The sequence below is a fragment of the Heliangelus exortis genome, chromosome 20, assembly GCF_036169615.1.
Source record: "Heliangelus exortis chromosome 20, bHelExo1.hap1, whole genome shotgun sequence".
Lineage (NCBI taxonomy): Eukaryota > Metazoa > Chordata > Aves > Apodiformes > Trochilidae > Heliangelus > Heliangelus exortis.
In genome coordinates this window covers 2,479,938-2,507,919 of record NC_092441.1, presented here as the reverse complement: position 1 = coordinate 2,507,919, position 27,982 = coordinate 2,479,938, and the positions used below count along the sequence as shown (strand labels likewise).

Here is a 27,982-nt window from a genome sequence, read left to right as displayed (position 1 = left end):
TGAGAGGAAAAGGGTCTTGGCACCTCTTTATTCAAGCCTCATCCTTGAATCTAGTTTTGTGTCCTTCCCAAGTCAGGCAGAGATTCCCCTGCCCTTCCCAGGGCACAACCAGCTGCAGAAGAGGAACAGGAGAGGAAGATCACTGCTTTTCCACCAAAAAGCTGGGATTTGGGATGCCAAGGTCTGCAGCAGCCAGCCCACAACTTACCAACACGTTGGCCCAGCAGAAAATCTTTGGTTGAGCACCCAGCATAGAATCCCAGTGTGATTCTTCAAGGCCTTCTGAAGAGCTTCCCCTCTCACTCTTGGCAAGTGTTTTTTTGGGGTTTTTTTTTGTAGATGGGGATGCCCAGCTGTTAAAACACTTCCCTTGCAGGGTTTTTCCCTCTGAGCATGAGTTAAAGGGTTTTTTTTTCCCTCTTTTTCACCTCTGAGCATGAGTTAGACTTTTCTTTTCCCCTCTTTTTCACCTCTGAGCATGAGTTAGACTTTTCTTTTCCCCTCTTTTTCACCTCTGAGCATGAGTTAAAGGCCCTTTAGGTGCTCAGCTTCACTCTGTCAGATGCAGGAGCTTCCATGGTGTCATTGGCCACCACCCTGGCTTCTCCATAGGTGTCTATACATTTCCTCACAGCTTTCAGGATCAGCTGTAACCTTCTGTCCAAAGCCAAGAGATGGGGTTCAGTGAGGACAGGGGCCAGGGGGTCCTGCAGGAGGGATTCCCTCATCACATCACTGAGCTGATACTCGGGCTCAGCCAAGAGCTGGAGTCGTAATAAAGTTGTCCTCTTTATTCTGGAAAAAGAGAAAGGAGACATTTGAATGCAAACTTCCCATCAAGAACCAGCTGTCTGAAGCCTTTGCCCTCCCTCCTTCCCTTCCTGCCAGAGATGGGTGAAGATGCTTTGGTGGAGAACTTTGGAACAAAAGGTTTTCTGTGCTGAAAGGAATAATTTTTGCAGAATGCTCAGCTTCTTCCCCTGTTTTTCCAGACTGTGAAGTATTTGTAGTGCACATTTCTGTCATCAGAGGAAAAAAACCATGATAGTTCTCCTTGCTGAGTGTTTTTCCTCTGAGTCAGAGGTGACCCAGTTCCCCAGATTCCTGCAGGGTGTTGCCATGTTCCCATGGAAGGGGGCAGAGGAGGAGGTAAAATAAAGATGCTGAATGAGAGGAAAAAAAAAAAAAATCTGTCAAAACTCTGAGTGAAGAGAGAGATTATTTCCTGGAGCTGACTGAACTGTGACTTCTCACCTTAAGAGGTGCTGAGATTTAAATGTTATTTCCCTTTGAGAAAAAGTGGGATGAAAAGCGAAAATCTTGGAAAATTGGGAATGAAATGAAGTGTTTTGGAGTTGCTTGTTGAATCCTCTGCAGCAGTGTTTTAACTTCAGCATCTCTAATACTAAAATTAATCAGTGGCTTTAATTACTGCCCTTTACATTTGGGAAACCAAGTCATCTGTGTCTGTGGAGCTTTTCCTATTCAGCTGAGCCAGAAGTTTCAGGTGGAAAAAGGTGTTTCAACCTGCTTTTTAATCAGGTTTTTTTTTATTTGGTTTGGTTTTGGGTTTTTGGGTTTTCTTTAAACCATGTTAACCAGCTTCAGAACTGTGTGGCTTTGGTCAGGGACCATGGCAAAGGGGAGCAGGGGACTTCAAATGTGGCTTTTGTTGTCCTGGCTGCCACTGCCAGGCGTGCAGTGATATTCCTGGGGGGAAAAAAAAATTAAAAAAAAAAATTGTGGCTAGCAACAAGGTCTTAAATCACTGCTGGAGCATGGCTGTGAGGTTCTGCTGCTGCTGCTGCTGCCAGAGAAACCTCAGACAGAGCAGGTGCAAATGAGGCTTCCTGAGCTCCCCTGGGCAAGGGGTGACCCTGAGGAGCTGCTCTGGGTAAACACCAGCTGGGTTTGCTCTGCTCCAAACAGAACCAGGGCTTGGAGGGGGAGAATGGGATAGTCTGACCCCTTGGGGGAATGGCTTATTTAATGCTGTAACAGTTCCATCAGGAGCAGGAGATGGAAAGGAACAGGAGAGGGAAATCCCCCAGCCCTGCTCCTCTCCCCCAGGGCAGGTGTATCCCTGCTGTACTCAGTTATTACAGCTTAGACCCAGAGCCTTCCAGGGACTTCATCAGAAGAAGTCAAGATGATAGAAGACCCAGGTGAGCTGGGGGGATGTTTTCAGGTCTATCTGTGCCTATTTGAGGGGTTTGAGCCTCTCAGGAAAAGGCCCATCTCCTGCATGGCTGCAATTTGTGCCATTTAATGCCCTCGGAGCAGCAGAATTCAGAGTGTGGGACCAGGATTGGTGGAGGAGCTGTGAAAAGCAGCTAAAACCAGTGGGAAACTTAAATCTGCTGGAAGCCAAACTTGGGGAAGAACTCAGCTGGGAATGAGGTGAAGGTGTTGAGCAGGGCAGTGAGCAGCCTGGTGTTCAGCAGCCCTGTGGTTCCAGGGGTCCCTCTGGAGGACTTTTCCCCTGCTTTGTCCAGGGTTTTGCCTCCCCCTAGGAACAAGGAGGTGACTTAGTGGGTTGAAGCCAATGAGTTGGTCAGAGCAGGCTGAAATCTGTGGCCTCTTCTTGCTCAAAGAAGCCTCTTTTATTTCCTTTCCAAGTGCTTTTGGATGCTCCTTCACTCCCGAGTGGAAAAGGCTGTTGTGGGAAATGAGGTTTTGGGTCTCCCTGAGGCTGCATGACACTGTTCTTGGCAGTTGTTGGCTTATTACAAGGTGTGACTTGAAGGGCTTCTCACCACTGCCTTTTAAAAGCAGAGCTAAATGAAGAAGAGCTTGGGGGAGGTGGAGCTGGAAGAAGAGGAAGGATCTGACCCGTGGAGCTTACAGTCTGCAGGTCAAATTAAGAGGCAGAGTTAATTTCAATCTCCCAAAAGAGGAATTCAGGAGAAGGACTCGCTGAGCCTGGAGTTAGGAAGGAAAAGATTCCCTGGGTGCAAATAGCAGGGCTTCAAATTGGAGCCTGTAACAGCAGTGGATGGGGTTAAAACCCCAAGGCTGAGAGGGAGCAGGTTCTGGGGAGGAAATAGGTGAGGCACCTCCTGGAGAGAAACCAGAGTGAAAAGCAGCTTTTTCTGCCTCTTGAACTTCTCTTTCAGCTGTTGATTTATGTGGATTAATAAAGGGGGAAGATAGGATTCAAACAGTCAGATTTATGAGCCATGGGAAGAAGTAATCTGATTAACTGCATCCAAGTTCTACCAGGATTTTAGATGGAGATTTCCCAACCTGATGTCAGAGGAATGGGGCTGACTGGGGATGGATGGGTTTGGCCCCAGGGACCCCCTGCTCTGCCAGTGAAAGCTTTTACATTTGAAACTCCTTTCAGGCTTCAACAGGAGAGTTTTAGGCTGATCTAAAAGCTTAAATCCTGCTCAGGGATAATTTGTGATTCCCATTCTGGGATCACAGAAGGTCTTCCCAGGCCTGCTAGATAGAGGGAACCAGGGCTGGGTGGCTTCCAGCCCATGCTGGTGGGAACCCCCAAGGTGTCTGGGGAGGAAGAAGATGCTGGTACTTACATGCAGCACTGGGAAAGTGGAGCCAGGATGGAAGTTTCATCGTGGGAATGTCTCCCAAACCTGGGAGGGGAAGCAGAGAGCACAGAGCATCAGTGCCTGCCCATCACCTTTCCCCCCCCTCCCTGTGACCTCCCCCAGGCTCACCCTCTGGCATTGTCCAGGTGTAAGAGGAAGCCACTGTCCCCAAACTTGGTGAACATTTCATAGTGGTGACGATCCATGTTCCCTGGGAAAGGGCAGAACAGGAACAGAGTTTCCCTGGCATCCCACCAGGCAGCTTTCTGAGCTCTCCCCACCTTTTCTTTCAGATCTGCATTAAATCCTCGTTGCCTTGCTGGGGGCTAAGATGCTCAGAGCTGCTGCTTTCAGCTTGCTGGGGGAGGGAGCTGGGTCTGGGGGCTTCTCCCTCATCTCAGGAGGAAGCCCTGGTAGAGGGGGGAGACAGCAATCCCCCCCAAACTCTCCCTGGTGCAGAAGGGATGGCTTGGAGAAACACCATGGCATGGGAGGGCAGCCAGAGACCCCCGAGGAAGGGATGGAAAGGAAGGGAATGGAATGGAAGGGAAGGAAGGGAAGGAAGGGAGGGAGGGAGGAAGGAAAGGGAGGAAGGAAAGGGAGGAAGGAAAGGGAGGAAGGAAAGGGAGGAAGGAAAGGGAGGAAGGAAAGGGAGGAAGGAAAGGGAGGAAGGAAAGGGAGGAAGGAAAGGGAGGAAGGAAAGGGAGGAAGGAAAGGGAGGAAGGAAAGGAAAGGAAGGAAGGAAGGAGAGGGAAGGAAGGAAGGGAAGGAAAGAAAGGCAGGAAGGGAAGGGAAGGAAAGGAAAGGAAGGAATGGAAGGGAAGGAAATGGAAGGGAATGGAAGGGAAGGAAGGGAAGGGAAGGAAGGAAGGGAAGGAAAGGAAGGAAGGGAAGGAAAGGAAGGAAGGGAAGGAAGGAATGTTATTTCCTCCTTCACCCTACCTATGAGGAAGTCAAATATGGCCATGTCAATGATGTTCAGCAGACGGTTGCCACTGCTGTAGGGGTAAATCTCCCTCACTGTGTTGCAGTAGAGAGGATTCACTTCCCACCTACAAGAGAGGGAGGAGGGGGAGATGCACTCAGTGGCTGCTGCTGCCACATCCCATGTCCCAAAGCCCTGGGTGGGGATGGAGAGGACGAGGACTTCCATCCCTCCTGGTGCTTGCAGGAGCCAGTGCCCAGTTATCAGCCTCACCCTGGGCAAGCTCTGAACCTTTCTTTGCTGCCTGGCTCTACAATTTCTGCTCCCTCTCCTTCCCCCCCTCCCAGCTCTGGGAAGCAGCAGCATTTTACCCACTTACTCCTCTTTTCCATCAAACGAGTAGGAGCGGATCCAGGGGTTGGGGATGGAGAGTCGTGGTGCCAGGTTGAGGGAGGGCAGGAAGGCAGAGAGGGATCCCTCCAGGAGGTGAGGGTTCCCACACACTGCATACTCTGTCTTGCACATGTAGGGACACTTGGCAAAGAAGCAAACGTTGCTGGCTGGGAGGAGAAGAGAGGAAAACAGAGAAAATGGTCGCCAGGAGACTGGAAGGTAACCTGGCCCCCATGGTGTGACAGTGGCCATGTGTGTTGTGGCATATTTAATCACAGCACGGATGTGAACCTCCCAAATCATGGGCAAAACCTGGGACTCCTCCCCAGGGTCTGACAGTGGCCATATTTAATCACAGCATGGATTTGAACCTCCCAAATCCGGGCAAAACCTGGATGCTGGCTGATGGACAGAGTTGGTCCCATCCTAGGGGAAAAGTTGGGGAGAATTGGGTGGGTGAATCAACCTCAATGATGATTCCAGCTGGAGGCTGAGAGACACCTCTGCTGTCACCATTTTTCACCCAGTCCTTTAATTCCTGCTCAGCAGCACCAATCCTGCTGTTCCCCTTTGCTTTCAGACCCTGCTCTCCCCCCCACGTGGCCCAACACATCCCTTCCCAGCTCACCTACCTGGGGACACAAAGAAAACACTCTGCAGGATCTCGTTCTTGGTGACCTCCAGGATGTCCTTGGTGACATTGATCAACCTCCCCACTGTGGGAGGCACCCTCCTGAAATCCAGGATCCTGCACAAGTGGGAAATGTGTCTGTGGGATGGCAAATGCTGCCCTTGTCCCTTCTGTTGATAATCCAGTTGATGACTGCACCCATGTGGAATTACTATTTTTTTTTTTTCTCTCTCTCCCAGTTTCATTCTAGCAAATTCCCAGGGTCATTTCACCCTCAGGACCAAAATGTGGTTGAGTTTGGCTTTTGGTATTTTTATAGCTGCTGCCTGGAATGGTCTGGATGTTCTCCAGGATTCCTATCTTTTCCCTAGCTGGTTTCTCCCCCTTTCTTGCACACAAGTGGGATCCTTCAGGAGCCAGGACAGCCCTTTTGGGCCCTTTCATGATATTGGGTTTGACACAGAGTAAAGAGGTGTTGGAGCTGGTCCAGCTGAGGCAAGGAGAGCTCACCCCACTCAGAGCCACTCATGCCCCAGTGATTCATCCCAAATATTCTTAAAAAAACCCCAGAGCCTGGGGCAGGCTGGCAGTGATGCCAGGGAATGGGAAGCCACTGCTGCTTGCTGACTCAGGAGCATGGGGTGAACCAGCTCGTGCTCTGCTTCTGAGAATCAGGCACAGAACAGGATTTAGCCTGTTCCTTATTGAGCAATGTTTAAAGGGGGGGGGAAAAAAAAAATAATTAAATATTTGCTTTCATCTGGCATCTTTCAGCTCGAAAAACCACGAAGCACTTCAGCAAAGCAGTCTGGCCTCATTCTTCTGGTGGTGGAGCTGGGATGCAGAGAGGCAAAGTGGTGGGAGGGGAGGCAAGCAGAGTCCCTGGGGTGATGCAGGGGCACAGCTGGAAAGGGGATTATTTCTCTCTCTGTTCTAGGCTTACAGTCCAGTCCTGCTTGTCATAGAAGCTGAGCTTGGGGACTGGAGGCCCCCATCCAGCATCCTCATCAGGGATCATTTCCCCTTGGTGTTCAGCCCAGCCAGGGGAAGCAGGCTGCTGCCCTCCTCTTCTCATAAGGACATTTTGGAGTTTATTAAATACAAAGCCTGCTGGGGAGGGGTGCCAGGCTAATTGCTCATTAGTTAAGGGCTTGAAGCTGCATTGCTGCAGCTCAGCTCAATCCCAAATGCCTTGATTGCTGATTGAGTTTGTGAGGGATCCAGGCTGCACCCAGAGCTCAGCTTTGCCCTTTGATGCACAGGGAAGGACCTCGTGCATCTGGCTGGGTGACAGCCAGGCAAATATCAACCCTTTTTGCAACCTGGACTTCATCTGCCAGCTTTTTCTTGTGCAGGAACAGAGGCAAAGCTGACTCCTGAGCTCCAGGTGAGAGCCAGAGCCACCCCATCTCCAAATACCGTGTCAGCTCCCCAAGGGCTGCTCCAAAACTCCTGCTTAGCTCGGGCTGAGCAGCTCTGCAGGGCTTGGCATGGCTTGGCCTGGCTTTCCTCATCCCTGAGCTCCCTGTGGGCAGGGGATGGGATGCAGGGAGCTGGAGGAGGCAGGTGCCAGGCAGCTCCCTACCTGTCCAGGTGGAAGGCGGCGATCTCCGCGTTGTGCCGCTGGAAGTCAACGAAGTAGAAGAAGTCCTCGGGGGTCTCTTCCTCCCTTTTCTGCCTGGGAAGAGCCAAGGGGATGAATGGAATTGATCACAGCAGGGCAGGACACAGAGGGGTGGCACAAGGACACTGCATCCAGCTGGTGAGGTTGGGGACAGCCATCGTGTGGCTGGGCTGGTGCTGAGCTGGGACCAGGAGCTGCACGGTGTCCTGAGATGGTGCCGGGGGGTGAGGGAGGCAGAAAGGCTGTCTCTGGGCTTTAAAAACTTTTGTGCCAGGGTTTAGACCCCCTCATTTAGGACAGTGTTTTGTGGGGGTACAACAAAGGGGGATGCTGGAGGCCCAGGGGGGCTTCTCGCATCCCCACGGGAGGCAGAGGAGAGCTCAGGTTTGATGTTTTCATACCCTTGAGGCAGCAACACCAGCAGCAGCTCCTTTAATTCCATTTTCTGGCTGTCACACAGTGCCCTGAGCAGCTGGATATCACGGGAAAGCTCACAGGGCATTGGAAAGAGTGTATGGGACCCATCCCTTCCCCTCCCTGACCTGCTGGGCACTGGGCAGAGGAGGTTGGGAACCATCAGGAGAGGAGCTGGCTGCTTTTTGGATGAGCAACCCATCCCTGTGGGTGTGCTGCCTGTGCACAGAGAGCAAAATGAGCAGGGAATAAATGGGGAGAGTCCCAAGGGGCTTAAAAGAAAAAAAAAAAAAAAGTGCAGCAGCAATTTAAACCTCTTCTTTGAAGTGACCTGGCCTGATGGCTGTTTCTTGGGAATACTCCAGGGAATCCAAGGAGAAAAACAAGGTAAAACACAAAGGCAGCTGGGGCTGTGGTGTCCAGGGCTCCAAGAGGGAATCAGGGGGTGTGTGCTGGTGTGCCTTACCTCATGGGCTTGAACATGGCTTTCCCAAAATCCTGGAACCTGAGGACCAGCTTCAGGTGCACACCACTGGGCTTCACGACTTGGGGAGGAAATGGGATGTTAGCCACCAGCCCTGGAAACCCCCCTGGTGTCACCCCCCTGGTGTCACCCCCCTGGTGTAACCCCCCTGGTGTCACCCCCTGGTGTAACCCCCTGGTGAAATCCCCCTGGTGTAACCCCCCTGGTGTCACCCCCCCGGTGTAACCCTCCTGGTGTAACCCCTCTGGTGTCACCCCCCTGGTGAAACCCCAATGGTGAAATCCCCCTGGTAAGACCCCCCTGGTGAAGCCCTGGTTCCCCACTCAGGCACCATTAGACTTTCCCCCCCCAGGGAATCCTCCAGCTCCTTCCCACTTTCCTCCTCTGCTCTCTGGGACTTTTCCTTTCTGTTTCTCCAGCTGTTTTCCCTCCCTCCCCCCTGTGCCACAGCCATTCCCTCCAGTGCTTCTCCCAACACCTGTTACATCCTCTTTTGGACTTTTTCATCCCCCCCCCCCGTAGAAACCAGTGATGTACTGGTGTCCTGCCACACACATCCCAATCCCTGCTGGGCTTTAACTGGAAGGAGAAGGGCCTGGCTTTATGTTTCCCTTGTGGAGGCTGGGATGGAGGAGCTGGGGACTGGGTTGGGATGCTGAAGCAGTGGCAGGGGGGGGGACAGCAGGGACCTGGGTGGTGGCACTCACTCTGGCTGCAGTCACAGGCCCCCAGCAGTGCTTTCTCATCCTGGCTGTAGTCTGCAAGGCAAGAAGGAACTCTGAGACCATGCCAGGCTTCATTTCTTGCTGCTGACCCCCCCATCCCAGCCCCTGGAGGTGTTTATGGGGGGGTCCTGTCCATCCTTGCCCGTGCTGCCCCAGCCTGGCAGCCTCGGTGCCATCAATGCCCAACGAGGGGTTCAGAACCCTCGGGGGAAACTGAGGCAGCCTGTTGGGATTAAACTGCTGTGTAACAGGTCCCCTGACACCAAGGATTGCTGCATCAAGGGTGACAGCTCTGTCCTTCCTCCTGCCTCAGGGTCAAGTGTAGTTGGCTGGTGGGGATGGGGTTGATGGACTTGGGGGTCTTGTCCCACCTTAATGATTCTGTGATAAGGGCACAGCACAAAAAGAAGGCAGCACAGGGCTGAGGGTTTCATCCAGCAAGTGGCAGCCCCTCCCTTGTTTGGAAAAACACCCTGGGAAGGTTGAAGCCCCCAGTCCTGAGCAGCTCCCAATGGCCCCATCAACCCCAGAGAGGATGCTGAGCCCAGAGAGGATGCTGACCCCAGAAGGATGCTGACCCCAGAAGGGTGCTGAGCCCAGAGGGGATGCTGACCCCAGAAGGGTGCTGACCCCAGAGGGGATGCTGAGCCCAGGAGGTGCTGACCCCAGGAGGGTGCTGACCCCAGAAGGGATGCTGACCCCAGAAGGGATGCTGACCCCAGAGGGGATGCTGACCCCAGAGGGGATGCTGACCCCAGAAGGGATGCTGACCCCAGGAGGATGCTGACCCCAGAAGGGATGCTGACCCCAGAAGGGATGCTGACCCCAGGAGGGTGCTGACCCCAGAGGGGATGCTGAGCCCAGGAGGATGCTGACCCCAGGAAGGTGCTGACCCCAGGAGGGTGCTGATCCCAGGAGGATGCTCACCAGCACTGATGGTGGTGAATTCCTGCATGTCCTGGAGCAGCCTGTTGATGGTGGGGCTGGATCGTGGGTAGAGCCCCTCCCGGCTGATGCCCAGGTGGAACTGGAACCAGTTGGCTTCTGGCCGGAGCGGTACTGGCCCCACTGGGGAGGTGAGGTTGAGCTCCTCCCTGTAAAGCTTGTGTCTCCTGGAAGAAAGTGGTTGGAAGGATGAGCCTCGGGATGGAAAACCTCACTGCTCCCAGCCCCCTGGAGCAGAACCAGGGGGCACAGGGTGGATTCCAAGGGGAAACTGAGGCAGGGAGTGATAAGTGCTGATTCACAGCCCTTAGACTGGCAAGTAAGGGCACAGGGAGGCTTCCATCAGCATCTGACCCCTCTTGTCTTAAAATCAAGGTTGAACCCTGCCCTTTCCCGGTTGGTACAGAGGCAAACAGGCTTCCCAGGTCCAAAAAAACCAATCCTGAAGATATCTCCCCACTGGATCAGTGCTCTCAACCTTGAGCCCTCAGTTTGGAAGGTTGTGTTTAAGTTGTTTGGATTTGTTCTGGGTTTTTTTCCCCACTATGCTTCTCCACCCAAGCAAGTGTGGTCAGTCAGGTGTAACCATGAGCAAGGGATGAACCTTCCTTTTGGTGAGGGACAAGTCCTGGGAGAAATCTAATTCATGGAGAGCTGTGGCACACTGGCAGGTCAGAGCAGCCCGTTCCCTCTCCTGGTTTATTTGCCTTTTGGCTGGACTGGGTCAGCTGCAGGCACAAAGTCCACGTGTGCACGGCCAGGCCCTTGGGTCATTTTTCTCTCAGTCCAGCTCTTTGCTCAGGCCACCAACAAAGATGCAGAAACTCTCCTGACCCACTGGCAGGTTTGGTTGCATGCAAAGATGAGCCCTTGGAACACTGTTTGCTCCAGTGGATGTGCCTCAAACTTCCATCTCTCTGCTGTGCACCAGGTCTGGAGTAGACAAAATCTTGGAGGCAACAACCACAAGCCAAGGACAATCAAGACCCCGGTGTCATCTCAAAGAATAAATTGAGATTTTTCCCCAGGGAAGCTGCCCAAATATTTTACCATATTTGCTTGCCTGCCTCCCATCCACACAAGCTGCTCCCCCCTGGGGTGGCAGTGAGCAATAGATTACTGATGGGGAAAAAAATGCAGCAGTTATGCAAGTTTTGCTTCCCAGCCCAGTGCCTGCATGGTCCCTGCCCTGGGCAAGCTGCTCCAGCCCCTTCCCAGCCTTTCCCACCCCCCCATCACAGCTCCCTCTGCCTCCCTGGTTCCTTCAGGATGCCTGAAATGTTTTGCTCTAAGAACAGAGCTCTGCAAAAGGCAGAATGGTATAAATAATAATTAAAAAGTCCATTTCTAGCTTGCTCTAACTGGCCCTGGGGTTGCCCTGGCTCTGCTCAGCCAGCTTACTGGTGTGGGCTGGTGCTGGGTCTCCAGTGTCCTTTTGTCTTGGTCCTCTCCCAGAACTCAGCTGGTGACAGAGTTTGGGTTTTTAAAGCTGCTCCTTGAGGGATAAAAATGATCTCTGGAGTTCTGGCATTGGTTTTGGTTGGTTGGTTGGTTTTGAAGAGACGTGGATGGGGTTTTATTTTTTTGTGGTTTCCTTCCTGCACCCCCACCAGTCTCTCCACCTTGCTTGGTGGTGGGACAGGAGCTGCTGTGCCCCCCTGGCTGTGGGATATCCCAAACGAGCCACATCCTGGGGCTGCTTGGCCATCCATCTGGCTACCCAAACCCTGATGTCTTGAGAAGGAATCGCTCAGCTCCAAGAAGATCCAACCAAGGGGGACCTGGGATACTCAAACCCATGGAATTTAAGTGATGTGAAGAAGGACTCAGCCTCCTCCAGACAGAGCTGGGCAGTGAGGAGATGCTGGGAGGCACCACGGTGACCTCCTCCAGCACCACATGGCTGTGTCCATCCCTGTTGGATCCCAGTTTGTCCATGCAGGAAGATGCTGGGCTGCAGGTAGGAGCAGGGCTGCTGGGGAATGCTGGCTGTTTCCAGCTGGGATACAGCCCTCTTGGAAAAGGGGTCAGACAGGGGGTTCAGGGGCTCTGGGCTGTGGAGCCTCAGCAGTCACTGGGTTACTGATGCTCAGAGATGGCACTGAGGGTCACTGAGGGTCCTGGGGAGGAGTCCCTGGTTGGCACCTGTGCTTGGGATGTCTGTAGAGAGGGTGCTTGGGGAGGGGTCCTCGTGTAGGCAGTGCCTGGAGAGGGGCTCCCAGGAGATGCCAATGCAGGGGGTGCCTGGTGCTTGTAATGCCCATTTAGAGGGTGCCTGGGGGTACCCATGCAGGGGGTGCTGGGGGAAAGGAGTGTTTGGGTGGCACCTGTGCTTGGGATACTCATGCAGAGGGTGCCCAGAGAGGGGGTGCCCATGCAGGAGGTGCCTGGGGGTGCCCATGCAGGGGGTGCCTGGTGCTTGTAGTGCTCATTTTAGAGGGTGCCTGGGGGTACCCATGCAGGGGGTACCCAGAGAGGGGTGCCCATGCAGGGGGTGCCTGGAGGGTACCTGTGCTTGGAGTGCCCACGCAGAGGGTGCCTGTGCAGGGGGTCCCTGGGGGTGCCCATGCAGGGGGTGCCTTTAGAGGGGTGCCCATGCAGTGGATGCCTGGAGGGTGCCTGTGCTTGGAATGCCCACGCAGAGGGTGCCTGGAGTGGGGTGCCCACGCAGTGGGTGCCCGGTGCTTGTAATGCTCATTTAGAGGGTGCCTGGGGGTGCCCATGCAGGGGGTGCCGGGGAAAGGGGTGCCCAGGAGATGCGCGGGGCTGGGGGTGCCGGGTGCGGAGGGGGGTTCGGTGGCCGGGACACACGCACCTGTTCCAGCGGGCCGCCTTCCGCCGGTAGTAACGCAGGGCTTCGCGGGCGCCCAGCAGCGGTTCGGCGGGGCCCGGCGGGGCTGAGGTTCGGTAGAGCGGGTGGGCGAAGAGCCGGCGGAGCGCGGAGGCGACCCGGGAGCGGGGAGGCGGCGGGGAAGGGGGGAGGCGGCGGCAGGGACAACCCGGGGCTCCCATCTCCAGCTCCCTCCGCACCCGCGGCCAGAGGTGGAAGTAGAGGTCGGCGATCAGCAGAGCCCCGAGAAGCAGCAGAACCACCGGGCGATCCCGGCGGGGCCCCGGCATGGCCGGCAAAAAGGGAACCGGGGAAGCCGGAGGGGCAGAGGAAGCACCGGGGAAGCGGCGGGCAAAGGGACGGAGCCCGGAGCCGCCGTCACCGCCGCCTCCCGGGGCAGAGCGCACGGGGGAGCTCGAGTGGCGGAGCCGGGGGTGCGGGCACCTCGGGGCGGGGACCGGGCAGGGCTGAGCGGGGCCCGGGGCGGGGGAGAGGGGACCCGACGGAGCGGGGATGGACGGGGGATGAGGTGGAGGGAGAGCGCAGGGTCTGGGTCCGGGAAGGGGTTGTCCCGGTGTCGCTTCGGGCTCTGCCAGCCCGACCCTCGGTTGTCACCGGGGCACCCACGCGGAGCCACCCGGCCTCCTCCGTCTGTCCTCGGCTCCTTTTTCCCTCCCCGACTCCCGAAGGTGGGAAGTCTACCTGGTGAAAACCTTCGGGAGGAGCTGGGAGCTGGAGAGTGTCCCTGCTGCGGGGGGCTCTGGCCATGGGGGTCCTTAAACATCCCTGGGTGCTGCGGGCTGTGCCCTGGGGGGCTCTGGACCGGGACCTGGGCTTGCAGTCCTTCTGCAGCGCTCCTTGGCACATGTTGCAGATTCTGCTTTTATTTTCTTCGTTACTAGCGGAGGGAACTCCCCTCTGCAGTCTGGCAGGGAGGGCTGGGGGGGGGGGGGGATGTGCTTGGGCTGGGACTCATCGAGCTCCTTGTGGAAGGAGAAGCCTGCTGGGAGCAGGGTGGAGAAACCCAGCAAGGAGCAGGTTGAGGAGCACCAGGCCAAGGGTGGGAAATGGAGGAGAAAGTGGCTGGAAACAAAAGGAGTGTGACAAGCCCAGCCTGGCTCCAGCTCTCTGCTGAAGGGAGAACAAAAAAATAAACTGCAGAAAGAGGGAAAAGTCAATTCTGATTTCAGCTGGCTGGAGCAGAGCTCAGTTTTGCATGGAGCAGTGTGAAGGGAGTGCTAGGATCAGGGGGTTGGGGCTGTGTAAAGAGGCATCTGTGGAGCTGTTGGCTGAGCAAGATGTCCTGGAGCCTGGGATGCTCCTTTTGCCAAGGAGAGTTAAGGAACTGGCTGGCTGTGCACATCTATCCCCTTGGTCTTTTGGAAGACAGGCTGGTTCAGGCTCTGAACTAGAGACAAACTTTCAAAATTGCTCCATCTTTTGATATTTGAGGTGTTTGGGGAGGTGAGGGGCTTGCTCTAGGGTTTTCTTTTCTGTAATACCAAGTTTTATTTATTTTCCAGAGTGTGTCAGAAAAATCCTCAGCACAAACTGCAGCTGGTGCTTCCAACAAGGACCAGTGGGAGAAGATGATGTGTGTGTCCCCATCACTCTGCTTCTGCTCAAGTGTTACACCTGCATCTCTCCATTCTCTCAGCCAGATGTGAGCAATTAAAAGGGAAAATATTAGGGTTCTGCCCATGCTGGAAAGGTTTGGGGGATGCTGGGGTGGGCAGGGGCTCTGCTCAATAGCACCAGGTTAGGGGCTTCAGGGTGGGAAGGGCTCCCTAACTCTTAGTGCTCATGCTCCTGGTAGCAAGGGAGGAAAAAAAAAAAGTTTCCAGGACATAAAATGGAGTGTAAGAAGGGGGAAAACAACCACAAACTCTCTGGCCATGTTGTTTAGGAGAAAGCAAAGAGATGCTGAGCTGTGGCACACCCTGCGTGGGGATGCTCCTCTCTTCAGCCTTTCCATGGGCTGGGTGGCTTGGCAGCTTCCCTGAGCTGATTCATCAGAAACCTGAAAATGAGCAATGACCTGGGACTTACAATAGGATTATTCTTTTTTATTCTTCTTCTTGTTTTTAAAAAGCAGAGCTTAGCAAGCTGAAGGCAGCAAACACTGGAATTCCAGGGGCAAACACAGCTCCCAGGCTGGCAGCTGCCAAAGGGCACTCACTGCCTCCTGTTAAATAAACTTAAACAACTTTTTTGACAGACTCTCCCATCAAAAAACTGGCTGGCACTTGCTTTGCTCTTAAGCCTCCCTGAACTGTTTTCCCATTGCTAATCTCTCCCAGAATCCATTATTAAATCTTTCCTGGTTTGCAAGGCTAATTCTGAACAAATGCATCAGGAAGCAAACCCCAGCTGGGCTCGTGTCTCTCTGCTGTTTGGGTGCTCCAGGGGAAGATTGTTTCACTTTTAATGAGACTTAATTAAAAAAGAAACAAAACAAAACAAAACAAAAAAATCGGTCCCATTAATCTGTAATAAATTAAAGCACTTCCCAAAGTGTTAATGACTGCCAGCTCCTAATGTGCTGGAAAGAAAAATCCCTTTTCTCATTATTATTTAAACCATCTCAGTGATGCTCTGGGAATGCCAGCACTACCTGGGTATGCCCAGCATTCCCAGCTCCATGGCCACACTCAGCTGTGGCTTGGGAATCCTATAGGAGCAGGGGAAGATCCTGCTGGAGCTCATCTCCATCCTGCAGGATCTTCCCATCTTCTGGATTCCTGGTCCCTGGGATGGAGGATCAGCTCTGCTTCCCACTCCCAGGCTCAGCAGCAGACTGGAATGGGTGGACTTGCTCCTAAAATTAACCTGCAGAAACTGAGCTGAGAGGATGCTGACAGCTCCAGTGGAATCAAATTATCGTTTGGAATTACCAGGAGATAATTGGCCTCATTTACTATTTTAAGGTGGGAAAAAAAAAAGTCAAAAAAAAAAAAAAAGTCTCCCTTTTCCAGACAACTGCAATGGAGAAATATTCAGGCGTAGCTGATGTCCCAAAACATATAATTAAAGCTTTAAATAAATGTATGATGACATCTTATGTTAAAAAAGACTTCCTTTGTATTTCAGCTCGGAACCAGCCAGGTCATTTTCAAAGTCATTTTATAATAAACAAAAGATATTCCTCTTGTTTTCTAGCCATGCAACATAAAATATCTGGAGATGTATGTATGGAATTTGAATTCTTTCACACATTGATTTAAAAATCATCTTCCTTAGAGACCACTTGTGCTTGCCAAGAGGCAAATGCCTCAGTCTGCTCGTTTTTTGTCTCTTTTACTCCACTTGAAATGCTCCAGAACTGACAGAGTCACACTCTGCAGATGATAATGTTTGCAAAAGCAGATAGAGATGAGAACTCTCCCTTTCTCCCTCTCCCATCAATTACAGGAATTAAATGCCAGAGCAGCTCCACAGCACTGGGAAGGAAATAAAACCCTGCCTTGGAGGAGCCAAGTTCTGCATTTCCTGAGCACCTCGTGGCACGGGAGCACCAGAAGCACAAAACTGGTGGGAAAAGGTGGTTGTGATCTGCATGGAGCCCGGGACAGGGGCAGAATTCCTGCGTGTCCCTTGCAGGGTGGGTGACACTGAGCTGTTTGTCTTGGATGTGCTGGATGGGCTGGAGAGGTCGCTGACCTCTTAAGCAACCCTGGGGTTTTTGGCTTGGGCTGGGACTGAGTTTTTGGCCGTGGGGCTTGTGCTGAGTTTCTGGGATCTGATTTCCGAGCTGGGAAATCCAAGCCAGTCCTTTCCCTCTCCCTGGCTCTGCTGAGGAGGAAGGAAGCAGAGTGTTGGGGTGGCTGAAGGGTAAAAAAGAGCAAATCCCCTTTCTGGTTTGCAGATGGTGCTGGGCTGGCTTCCTGACTGGGTGTTTGGTTTGCTGAGTTCCTTTTCCTGGTAGTTAACTGTGTGATGGTCTCAGTGGAAGATCTGATCCATGGTTTGAAAAGAATATTCTACAGCCTTCCCTGAGTGCAATTATTTTTGGATCCAAGTGGAGACTTCAGAGCCATTAAGAAGATAAAATGCAGATTGTCTGCAGAGGTGGTTTTGTGTTTTTTTTTTTTTTTTTTTCCCCTCTTTTCTTTTAAATGGCTTTCCAAGAGAGGAACTTTTATTCTTTGCTTTTTTTTTTTCTTTTTTTTTTTTTTTTTTCCTGTTGTTAGCTGACAGTGCAGTGGAAAGCATCAGTATGATGGGATGGCCCAAAGCAATCTCTTGCCTCCCACTGGGTGAGGATGCAGGAGCTGTGGGTATAAGCACAGGGGCAGCTGCTGAGGGAGATTTTTCCTTTTCCCAGGCAGCTTTTGTGGCACCACAGCCTTGCTCAGCTTTTTCTTGAGTTTTCCCCCTCCCCCTGAATTTTTCTAGTGTGTTTATATCTGTTTCTTCCCCCCCTCCCAACTGCATTAATCTCTGCTTCTCACTGGGGTCATCTTAACCTTGGACAAAATATTTGGTAGTAAAAATAAGGATTTTGGAACAGAGACCTCGTGTAGGGAGCTGTGCTGCAAAAAATGTATGAAATAGCTTCTTCTGCAAGGAATGCAGGATACATGAGTAAAGAAATAAAAAATTCAGAACAAATAGAGGACCAGAGAAGGGACTGAAGAGGACAACAACTTCTTTCCTAAGGATGCCAGGGTAGATGTGGCTGCTGGAGCTGGGTGATCACCATCAATCCTCCAGCCTGAACTTTTTTGAGCCCTAAATATTTGTCAGCTTGGCTTCTTGTTTCCTCACTTTGCTGGAAGCCAGCAGTGGCATTGAGTTGTTTTTCCTTTGACCAGAATGTAAAATAAGGAGACTCAGTGAATCTCTTGGAGAAGAGGCACTGAGCCCACCTCTGTCCTCAGCACAGCCCTGGGTTCAGATCAGATGAAGCTGTAGGTTCAGATGTTTCTCTAGAAAATGCCTCTAGCATTTTAAACCTGGGTTCTGGAGGCAGAAGGATGAGTTTTGCCTTCATCTGCTCTCCTGGTACAGCTGGAGGGGTCAGTGGGACCATGGAGGGGTTGGTTCATCCCATTGCAGATGCAGACAAGTCCCTGTCTGGCTGGAGAGCCATCAATAAGATTTTTTTTTTTTTTTTTTTTTTAAGAAAGAAAATAATCAGAACAGTTTTAATGAGGCTCAGAAGAAGGAAAGTTACCAACAGAAAAAATCAGCTCTTTTTCAACTCAGCCCTTCCTTGACTTCCTTATTAACCCTTGGTCCCCACCACTGGGTGAGCATCTCCAGGGTGCAGGGCTGAGCTCCTCAGCTGATTTTCTGTCTCTCAGCATCAGCAGCCACAGCTCTGGAGGGAGATTGAGCAAGATAGAAAGAAGTCTGCCATGCTCAGGAAGATTTTTCTCTCTCCCCAGTCTTGCATGTAATTTTAAATAAGGAATTATTAATGCCAGGGTCTCTTTAGTCTATTACCCTGAGAAAGAAGGAGCTATGAGATCATTGAGTGAACATTTTTTTCCCTCTCTGCCACGAATATGCACAGAGAGGCATCTGCAAGCACTGAGAGTTTTAGAGAAAGATTTGAAGATTTGGACTCTATGTAATTTAATGAGCATCCATTATAACCAAAGGAATCCTGGGGGTTTTGTGGTGGAAAATCTGAAATTTGGCCTTATCCTTTCTGTTTTGTTGGGGAGCACTCAGTTATTGTGTTCAGGTCACTTGCTGGGGATGTCATCCCATGGGGGATGTGGTAGCACAGGTAGAAGGTTTCTGATGATGTGTTTTGGGTTTTTTTTTTTGTTTGTTTTTTTGCGTTTTGGTTTTTTTGTTGTTGGGTTCGTTTTCTTTTTTTTTTCCTTTTTTTTTGGCTTTTTTTGGTGTTTTGGTTTTTTTTTTTTTTTGCTTTTTTTGTTGTTCTTTGTTTGGTTTGGTTTTTTTGTAGGAACTTCAGCTGTGGGACATGAGAAGGTTCCTTTTTGGGTAGGTTCAGAGGTTGGGCTGTAACCCCTCCAAGCAAGGTTGGTGCCCATCTGCTCTCTCCCATCTCAGTCCCTTGAAGGTACCACCTGGCTGTAAGCACCTTAAAGACCTGAGCTTGGCTTGATTTGTCAAAAAGAAGTTGCAGAGGGACACCAGGGGGTGTGCAAAGATGTGATGGAGGCAAGAAATGACCAGGAGGTACCAGAGGGGTCATTCCCCTCCTCCACTGCATTGCCTCGGTTGGACGTGGCCTCTCCTGGTTCCCAAATGAAAATATTCAGTATTTTTTACTTCTTGACTGCAAGAAACATGAACATTTATCCCATGCACCCAGAGCAAGATCAAACCAACACTTTTCCCCCATTTCTGTGGTGTGGGTGCCCTGTGTGACTCCAACTCTCCCACTCTGAAAAGCTCTTAAGAACATCTGTGAACCAAATGGCTCGAAGAACATCAAGAGAAAAGGCTTGAACTGTAGTTGTGGTTAAATCTTTTTTTTTTTTTCCCCAGTTACCCACCATTCTCCCCAGTCCTCAGCTCACACTGGGGCTGTTGGGTGCTTTTGGGGTGCCCAGGAGGTAGCTCAGCCCAGAAATCCCCTGCTTGTCTTTGTTGTATGGGAGCTCCACAGGAAAAAAAAAAAAAAGGTTCTGTTTATAGAAAAAGGTTAAAAATTACTGAATATTTCCACAGCAATCATTTGCTGTCTATCTTCCCCAACATTTTATTTCAATGCAAAGAGCAAATAACTGTGTGCAGTGATTGCAGCTATTGCTGAATTATGGCTTGCAGATTACAGGGCTGTAATTACAGCTGAGGTTGCTGTCATTTTTCTTGGCTCCCTAAGCACCCAGATCTCCTCAGCTCTGGGTTGTTGGGTTTTTTTTTTGCTCCCATGGAAAATGGTTTTAGCTGGAGACAAAGTGAAGTGAGGGAATCACTCAGGAAAAAAATAAAAAAAGACAAAGGTGACAATTTAATCTTTCTTTTCCTGACTGAGCTTCTCCCAGTGTAGCCTGGATGGGATTCTGAGAGCTGGCACAGGCTCTGAGGGGCATGAAAAATGGGAAAAAGGTTGGTTTGGGGGTCTGTTGGTATTGGGGTGATGGTGGGGGAGGCTGGGGAGAGAACTGGTTTGTGCTCACCAGGGGATGTTCCACAGCAGGTTCCCTTTGCTGAGTCCAGACAGAAAAACTGCAGTGCAGAAATGCACATTAAAAAGGTGACTTAATGCTTATGTAAGGGGAATTTGGACCCAAAACCTGGCGTGGCAAGTGAAGGGATGGGTGCTGGGGCAGCAGGGATGGGAGTTGGCTGCCTAGGAGGGTTACAGCATGCAGCAACCCAGCTCCTCACTCAGCATCCATAGGAAATTCCTGGTGGAAGGTTGGCTCCTGCACCTGGCAGGGGACAGGGACGTGCTGTGTCCCCCCCAGGAGAGATGCTCATCAGGGATTACTCTCCCAGCATGGCTTGAGCACTGGTGGGGGTGAATGGATTCAGCCTGGGGGAGCTCTGCTGGAGTGGATTTTTAATTAGAGCTAATTGCAGGGTTGATCCTCTCTGATACAAATCAAATGATTTTCTGATGCTCAGCACTTCATGGACACGTAGCCAGAGGCACTGGGGTGGACCTGTTTTCTGAAGGCATCAATCTGGGCAAAGATAACCTCTTCCCTCTCCATCCCACTCTGGGAGCCTTCCTGCTGCTCTGGGATGGTGTTAATCTGTTACTAATTAATCTGTTAATTTCATGCAATAATGCAGAGATCTCTAAACCAGGTTTAGTTCAGCTGAGGGCTCCTGGAGGAGGAGGGGGGTGCCTTGGCCACCCTGAGCTTCTCTAAATTCATCTTTTTTGGTCCCCTAAAGCCCAACACCTTTCTCTGCAGAGCCTTGGAAACCTTGGAAAAGCCTCAGACACTTTGGAAAGTTCTGTCACAGGTCAAATGGGAGCCAAAATATCTGAAGTGTGTTCCCTGCAGTGGATCTCAAGGGAGGAATTGGTTTAATATTTACACAGTGCTTTTAGAGTCAAATATTGGAGGTGAGCTGAGTTTTATGCCAAGTCATTCCATTCAGATTTTAAGCCTGGTTTGAATGTCACCTGGTGGGGACACTGGAAGTGTTTTTCATGTATCTGCTGTAAGATCCCCAGGGATGGGAGGGGAACTCAGGTGCTGGGAACAGAGGCAGAGCTCAAACCCAGCAAGGATCAAAGTTAAACAAAAGTTTCAGAAGAAAAGCAGCAATTCTTGGGAGGAGGAAGAGACCTTGACTCCAAATGTCGTTTATTTTCTTAAACTTTGTCTTTCACAGGATCCTAAATTATGGTTTTATAGCCTTTAAGATGTCTCAACCAAGCAGTGTTATTCTCTAGGAAAAAACCATCCCTCTGTCTCCCAGGCACCCTCTGCAAATAGAATCCATAGGCCTGAAAACCTGGAACAGATTCCAAGCATTTTGATCTTCCCAAAAAGTAACCAATGAGAACAAATTTACATAAAAATCGACTTTTGTAATTATTTCAATCTTAACAGTGTCAGAGATGCTCTAAGTATATTCTGGCACTCTGGGTCCACTAAATGCTTTTTAAATGGATGCTGCTGTTCCACCAGATGCTGGTCTTGTTTCTTTTCAGATGGTTGTAAGAAAGTCCACGGAGAAAAAACTCAGCTTTAAGGAAAGCCCAAAGGAAAATGGAATGAAAAAAAGCCTGGAGGTCTTCTGGAAGTCTTCCTGGCAGGATGGGAAGGTTGGGAGCCTGGGAGGATGCTGACTGTGGTTGCTGGTGGCTCCAGAGGTGAGCACAGGGTCCCCAAGGGGTGGGATTTTGTCCCCAGTGTTTACTCACTGACTTTTCTTCATCCTGCTCTCTTCCTCAGCTCATTTTCCAGGTGGTATCTGAAGAGGGGTGGGAAATGGAAGTGAAATTTCCTTGTGAGGGCAGGGAATGAATTAAAGAGCAGTGCATGTGGGAGAAGAGCCCTGGCAAGGGGGGTGACCAGAGCTGGGGTGTCCTTTGCCTCTGTCACAAATGGCTCCAAATTCCCAAACTTCCAGCTCTGCTCAGTTCCTGGATGAAGCATTTTGGCTTGTGGTTGGGGAGCAGCCCCTGTGAGATGGTTTAATGGCTGCTTCTGATCTTAAACCCAATGAGTCCCTGAATTGCTTCCCAAACCACAAAAAACATCCTTGGAGCTCAGCTGGCACTGACTGCATAAATCCCTCCCAAAGTATCTCAGCACAGAGTCTGTGTTATCAGACCTTTGGAGCTCACTTTTCTCTTCTTTCCCCTGTTAAATACAGCTCAGCTCTTACTGCCTTTCACACCAGTAAAAATTTCCTGGTGATTACTTCTAGGAACCATCCTTTTAGGTATTTTTCAAGTGCTTGCCCAGGTTTCTGCTAGATGGGGGTGGCTGCTGTGTAACCCCCAGCAGCATCCCCTCTGCACCAGGGTTATTTTTTGGGGCTGGTTTCTTTGGCACTGATGCTTGCCCCCTTGACATGTCTTTTAACACGGGGCTGCTTCCCTTATCTCAGGCTGTGATGGAGTTTTGCCTCTGGCTGGCAGGATGGACAAGGTCAGGGAGAAGGATATGATCCTGCCTGGGGGTTTTCCTGGCTGGAAGTGCTGGCTGAGAGCTCTGCAGGGTCCTTTGGCAGAGCTGGGAGATGCTGATGGGGTTGGAGGATCAGTTGGATTCCTGCAGAGAAAGGGCAGGGTAGGGAGAGGAGCTCAGCATCCCACTGGTGGAAGGGTCCTGTGTTATTCCCACCCCAGGAGAACTCCAAAGGGAGGAGGAATTCCACAGATCCAGTGCTAAGGGGCACACGACTGGAGCAAAAAAAAAAAAAATCCCACCTCTTTATTCCATGGATTTATCTCGCTGAGGAGGGCTTGGCAACCACCACCAGATGCTCATCTCCTCAGTTGCTTTATTGGATTCTGGGACAGCCTCATAATTGCCATAAGTGGGGGATGATTCCCCAGCATCTGGCATCTGATAATGCTGATTCCAAGCTCTTATCAACCCACTTAAGGCCAGAACATCCCTGCTGGGGGTGCAGGCAGGGGCAGCCTGGTAAATCCTAAAGCAGGATCATTGTATCCTATTTTTTTTTCCCCTTTGAGCTGTTGCTGAATGTCCCGAGTGCTCCTCACCAGACCCTGCTGCAGGTGGGGAGGAATTGCCCTGATATCTCCCCATTATTTCTGGCCAAGGTTAGGAAATCACAGCCCCATTTCCCCCCAGCCCTTCCCACCCTCCAGGTTGTATTTCAGGAGCTGCTGAAACCTAAGCACAAGCTGTCCCTCAGCTCATGGGAAGTGGTACTGAACAGCTCAGGCCAGAAAGAAACCTTCTGCTAAATCATAGCTCCTTCTGGTTTCATTTTTTTTTTTTTTTTTTGGGTTTTAGGTTCCAGAGGTCTCCTGCAGATAGAACTGAGCACAGCTGCTTGGCCACTTTTCAGCTGAGTTTCTCTTAATGAAGGAGGGAGCAGGGATGGGGCTGTGGAGCAGTCAAGTCCCAGGCAGGTGGGTTTCCCCATCAGCTCAGAGTGAAGGAAAATGAGGTATAAACCAGGCTAAAAGCAGATATTTCAAGAATGTTCCCAAGGTGATATTTTCCATCCAGCTAGGGATAAAACCTTGGGGTTTAGGCAGTTTTAATTATTTTGGTTTGCTCCTTATTTCCTTCCCCTGAGGAGCCTGGCAGCCTTTGGCCAAATGGCAGAGCCTTGGGGGGGTTGGGTGGAGGTTTTTGAGGCAGGCAAGGGTGCAAAAGGATCTATTTGAGCAAAGGAATTAAACCTTTCCCCGTGTTGCTCCTGGCTGAGGAATGCTGCTGGGGTTTGAAGAGCAGGGGAGGGAAGGGAAAAGGCATTTTTGAGGCTTGCAGGGCTTGGGCTCTGTCTAGACTCCCTAATGCAGCAGTGCACACACCACCCTGCCTTGAACTCCTGCCCTGGCTCCTTCCAATGTGTCCCAGAACCTGAGAAGCCTTCCCCCTGCCAAAGCCTCAGCACTGCTCGTGGGCCCCTGGTTCCTGTTGGATCTGGCAGTTCATCCCATGGAAGCAGTGAACTTGCAGCAGGTGGCAACAAAGCCCATTTCCTATAACCACAGCCTGCTGGAAATAAAAATCCACCTTGGGCTGAGCACATCTCCCCCCAGGCTGCTGGAGCTGCCCGGGTGTGGGGATGGGGAACCAAACCTGACCTGGTTAGAGGACCAGAGACTCTCACAGGGGGATTTGTCCCTGTTGGAAAAATGCAGAAAATGTTTTCTGATGTGGGAGGTCACTCAGATGCCTCCCAGGGGAGAGGATGCTGCTGCTGATCACTGTTTCTTTCTCTAACCCCCCCAAATCTTCATACACCTAGTTCAGGGTTTAGGTTGGTTTCCTTCAGTATTCAAACTCTGGATGGGTTTTGCCATTTCTTTTTTTTTCCAAAGGCAACCACCTGCCCTCACCCCTTCCCCATCCCACCCCCATCCTGGGCAGCAGGAGTCTGGATGTGGCCCTGGCCTCGGTGCCTTGGACACAAAATTCCCCACTCCAGGAGCCAGGTCCTGCCCGAGGAGCCCAACCCAGCCCTCACTTTTCCAGCTGTGCATTCCTGAGATGCAAAGGGCAGCTCAGGCCCAGGAGGTTTGGGAGCAGAAAACCAGAGCTGGGCACTCCAGGGAAAAGCTTGGCAGCTGCAGGAGCTCCCTGGATGCTGGAAAAAAATCTGCTCTGAGCTCTCTTGGGTCTCCTCCTGATTTGGGGAGCATTCCCCATCACATTTCTAAGATTTTGGATGCTTGGATGCTGGTGGCACTTAGAAACCTGGCTCTGAGTTGAGAGGAGGAGGGATCAGAAAGTGCTGGGCTGGCTCTTCAGGAGGGTTTTTGGCTGCTGAAAGTCACAGCCTGGGCTGCTCAGTCTGGGGCAGAGAGGCAGCAGACTGAGGGGTGGATGAAGCCACGAGTTCCTCTCCCTGCAGTCTAGCCAGGTAGACAGTTGTTTGGGGTTTTTTTTTAATTATTATTATTTCCCTCCCAGACCTTAATTAAAATGCATGCATCTTTCCCCAGATTTTTATGAAGCTGAATGGCAAGTCCCAGCAGCTCTCTCATTACACCAATATTATCTTGTTTTCATGGCTAAAAAGGCCAGAGCCAAGGGCAGGATCCTTCCCCTGAATTGGGTTCTCTCCAGCAAGCAGCCAAAAATCCCAGGTTTTGTAATCATGGGCTGGGCTGGGCTGCTGAGAGGAGGATTCATTTATCCACTGGAAAAATCTCTGCATCAGTCTGGGCTGGCTGAGAAATCCTCCCCTCCTGATGCTCTTTCCTGCTCTGACCCCCTTGGACCTTGTCCCCTTTGGGGTTTGGAGCTCCCCTGGCTGGAGGAGCAGCCCATCACCGTGGCTTCCTGCCTGCTCAGAGCCTTCTCCTTCCTTGGATTCCTCCTCCTGTCCCCAGGGGAAAAAAGGAAAATAAAAATCCGAGCGAGGTGGGTTGGATCATGGGGTCAGTTTCTTTGACACAAACCAGATCATGTTTAACCCCAGGAAAATTCCAGAAGGGCTCTCCTGGTGCATCAGAACAGTCTGTGCTGCACGGGAAAGCACCAGCTTGGTTGTGGGAGGGATGGAAAGGAGCTCACTGGGATCCTGCAGCCTGCTGGGCTTTGGGATGTTCCAGGCTGGGATCAGCCCAGCCAGCCCAGGACCTCATCCCAGTCCAGCTGGCCACTGGCACCAGTAAAGCTCAGCTGTGCCTCCTGACAACATCCACAGAGCTGGGAGAGAGAGAGCTGAGGAGGGTGAAGAGGGGACAGATTGATGAATTTATTTTTTTTTAAAAAACAGGAGATTGTAAAAGACTGAAAAAACAAAAAAAAAAACAAAAAACCCCAAACCTCAACCCAAACAAAACCCTACACAAAAATAACAACAAAAAGAAGCTGTGGTTTCTTAAGGCAGCTTGGGTTCCTGGAAGCTGGTGATGCTCTGGATTACTGCTGGGTTTTTAGAGCTCTTTCAATTTTGCTTTTTGGTTTGGTTTTGTAATTTTTTTTTTAGGATATTTTGCCTGTAGTGGGGGTATGTGTGGGTAGAGGACTGGGGAATACACAGCAGGGGAAAAAAAAAAAGCTGGGCAGGAGCAGGCTGCCTGCATATGTTGGGTTTGTTTTTTTTTTCTTTTCTTTAAATTGAAAACCTAAAGTTGTTGAAGCTCTGGGTAAGTGGAGGCTGAGCACAGGCACAACTCATACAGGATCCTTTGTGCTTCATGAACCACCTTGTGGCTCCTCAGCTGTCTCTCAGCTTCTAAAATATTCCAAATTTCTGATTTATGTCACTTGGAAGTTGCCTTGCAGGAGGGGAAGGGATGCAGCCAAGTCAGCCCAGGCCAGCAGGTGATGGTCTTGCAGGTCTAATCTTGGTGCTCCCAGGAAATTTGGGTTGTTTTGCTGCCCAGTTTTGGTGTCACATCTCATTTTGCTATTTTTACTTAGAAAACAGGTGTCTTCTTCAGGAAATATTGCTCTTTTCTCCACGTTACTCGTGGGTACCTTTCTCCATAGGATGCTGCTGCTTTGCAGGAAGCCCAAAAAAACCCCCCAAAAATTAAAAAAAAATTAAAAAAAAAATTTTAAAAAAATTAAAAAAGGGAGAATTTGCTCAGCTGGTCCCCAGGAAGGTGGGAATGAGGTGGCCCCAAGGTCTCCTCTATTTCTGTGTGTATGGAATATCCAGGGCTGCTTCTGCCCCTTCTGCTCTTTGCCTGATGGGTGCTCTGGATTTTTATTGCTTGCACTGAAAGAAGTGTCCAGTCTGTATTTTGAACCTCTAGAGGGAATTTAGAGGGAAAAATCAGTTTGTTGCCTTGGTGTCAGAAGGAGAAATGACTTTGCTCACCCCAGCAGGGTCTGTGAGGGTCCTGGGAGAGGGGATCCAGGCTGGAGGGGCTTGGGCAGCTGGAAGGGGTGTGGGTGCTGTCACTGCCAGCTGAAAAACACCCATTGCATTTTTCCTTCTTCTCCATCCTATGGCACCCATAAATGTGCCAAGATCATGGGTTTTTGGGGGTTTGTTTTGTCTTTTTCCTCCTGTTACCAAAGCAGAGACAGATCTTCCCAGCCAGGCTCTTCCTTGCCCATTGCTCCTTCCCAATACAAAAAACCTTACTGGAAAATTTCAGCTTTGCTCTCTTCCTTTTTTTTATTTTTTTTTTTTTATTCCCTCTCAGCTGGAAGCTTCCTTTTAAAACATTCATATTCTTCTTATTTTTTTTTTCCCCCAGCAGCTTAACTAATACTTGATTCATCACCTTGAAAGCTAATGGATCTTTATCCATCTTGGGAAGGAAACGAATGCCTTCTATAAATAACTGTGGGAACCCTTGCCAGGGCTCACTGACAACTCCTCTTTATTTATTCTCCTTCTCTTCCAGGAACCAAACTCTGCTCAGCTCCAGAGGAGTTAATCCTAACCTTTTCCCAAGGCTGGTTTGTGCACTGCCCTGGCTCGATGTTTTCCTTCTTCAGCTTTACTTGGTAAACACAGTGCCTTGTTCCAAGGGAAAAAAAAAAAAAAAATAAAATAAGGGCAGAGGTTGGGGAGAGAGACCTGGAGAGCACAGTGTGATTGCTCCAGCCTGGGCCAGCAAAGGTCATTTGAGACCTTGGGTGTTTTTGTGGGCTGGGAGGTGTCTGGCACCCTCTGTTTAGCTTAAACTATTAAAAAAAAAATTAAAAAAAAATTGGGGAGCCCTTCCCCAGCTCCCAGCTGACCCAAATAAATGGTGTTTCTTGTCTTTGACTGCAGCTCTTGCCACTGATGACCTGAATTAGGAGCCTATTAAAAATCACACCTAGTTTGTTGCTCACCTGTGTTGAATTAAAAAAGAATTATTTATTTTTACTGTTTTTATTTAACTTTTACTGTGAAGTTGGGTCTTCCTCCTGGCTGCTGCTCTGCAGGAAAATCCTTGTTGTCTGGGTGGAATTCCAGGGCAGAAATAACCCTGGGAAGCTGGGCAAGGGGACAGAGCTGTTGGCTCCCTGTCCCTGGGGGTGTTTCTAAGAGGTGTGGATGTGATGCTTGGGAGGATGAGTTAACCTGGACTAGTTAGTTAGGTTAATGGGTGGTAGGTTAAGTTATGGTTGGAGCTTTCAAGGACCTTGGAAGCCTTTTCCAAGTGGAACAGTTCCGTGAGGGACACAGAGGTGGCAGGAGAGTTACCATGGATGGTTTGGACAAATAGGTGTTAAATTTCCTTTTAAAGGGAATTTCTAGGCACCTGATCTCCCATCAGTAAAATCAGTAAAACCCAATGGAAAGCTTGTCCTGGGGGCTGCAGGGTGAACCCCCTGTCACTGCAGCAAGGACATTTCTTTTGGGGCAGGACAAGGAGACCCAAATGTGCTCATTCCCTCCTGTATTGCTCAGACTCTTGGTTCCTGCTCCCAGGAAATCTCAGCCTCAGGAGGCACAG

At 50.8% G+C, this 27,982-nt stretch overlaps 1 protein-coding gene and 1 long non-coding RNA gene across 10 annotated transcripts; one reads left to right on the top strand and one right to left on the bottom strand.

Annotated features, from left to right (window-relative positions):
- Positions 1-12,827, bottom strand: FAM20A (FAM20A golgi associated secretory pathway pseudokinase). 6 transcript variants are annotated; one of them, XR_011729974.1, is made up of 12 exons: positions 12,511-12,827; positions 9,678-9,862; positions 8,733-8,783; positions 8,008-8,086; positions 7,089-7,181; positions 5,505-5,620; positions 4,859-5,039; positions 4,497-4,606; positions 3,684-3,765; positions 3,540-3,599; positions 429-795; positions 1-387 (listed from the first exon to the last, which is right to left on the bottom strand). XR_011729974.1 is itself a non-coding variant. In XM_071764483.1 (12 exons), exons 1-11 carry the CDS (start codon positions 12,813-12,815, stop codon positions 537-539), a joined length of 1,521 nt encoding a protein of 506 aa, XP_071620584.1. In that variant the 5' UTR covers positions 12,816-12,827; the 3' UTR covers positions 1-428; positions 513-536. The 6 variants fall into 6 exon arrangements, 3 of the variants coding, with proteins under 3 accessions (XP_071620584.1, XP_071620585.1, XP_071620586.1); XR_011729973.1 differs by having other exon boundaries at positions 471-795; XM_071764483.1 differs by having other exon boundaries at positions 1-428; positions 513-795.
- On the top strand, positions 12,609-27,304 carry LOC139805739 (uncharacterized). Of its 4 annotated transcripts, none has more exons than XR_011729976.1 (5): positions 12,609-12,749; positions 14,049-14,188; positions 15,937-16,126; positions 21,125-21,286; positions 26,939-27,304. It is a non-coding gene; the product is annotated as an uncharacterized lncRNA (long non-coding RNA). The 4 variants fall into 4 exon arrangements; XR_011729977.1 differs by lacking the exon at positions 12,609-12,749 and adding an exon at positions 13,075-13,214; XR_011729979.1 differs by lacking the exons at positions 12,609-12,749; positions 14,049-14,188; positions 15,937-16,126 and adding exons at positions 20,334-20,427; positions 20,803-20,962.
- Positions 27,305-27,982: the final 678 nt, after the last annotated feature.

Coding starts and splice junctions, on each gene's coding strand:
- FAM20A (XM_071764483.1), bottom strand. CDS start 12,815: ATGCCGGGGCCCCGCCGGGATCGCCCGGTGGTTCTGCTGCTTCTCGGG. Junction 9,863..12,510: donor AAGGCGGCCCGCTGGAACAG/GTGCGTGTGTCC, acceptor ACTTTCTTCCAG/GAGACACAAGCTTTACAGGG. Junction 5,040..5,504: donor TGTTTTCTTTGTGTCCCCAG/GTAGGTGAGCTG, acceptor TTCTCCTCCCAG/CCAGCAACGTTTGCTTCTTT.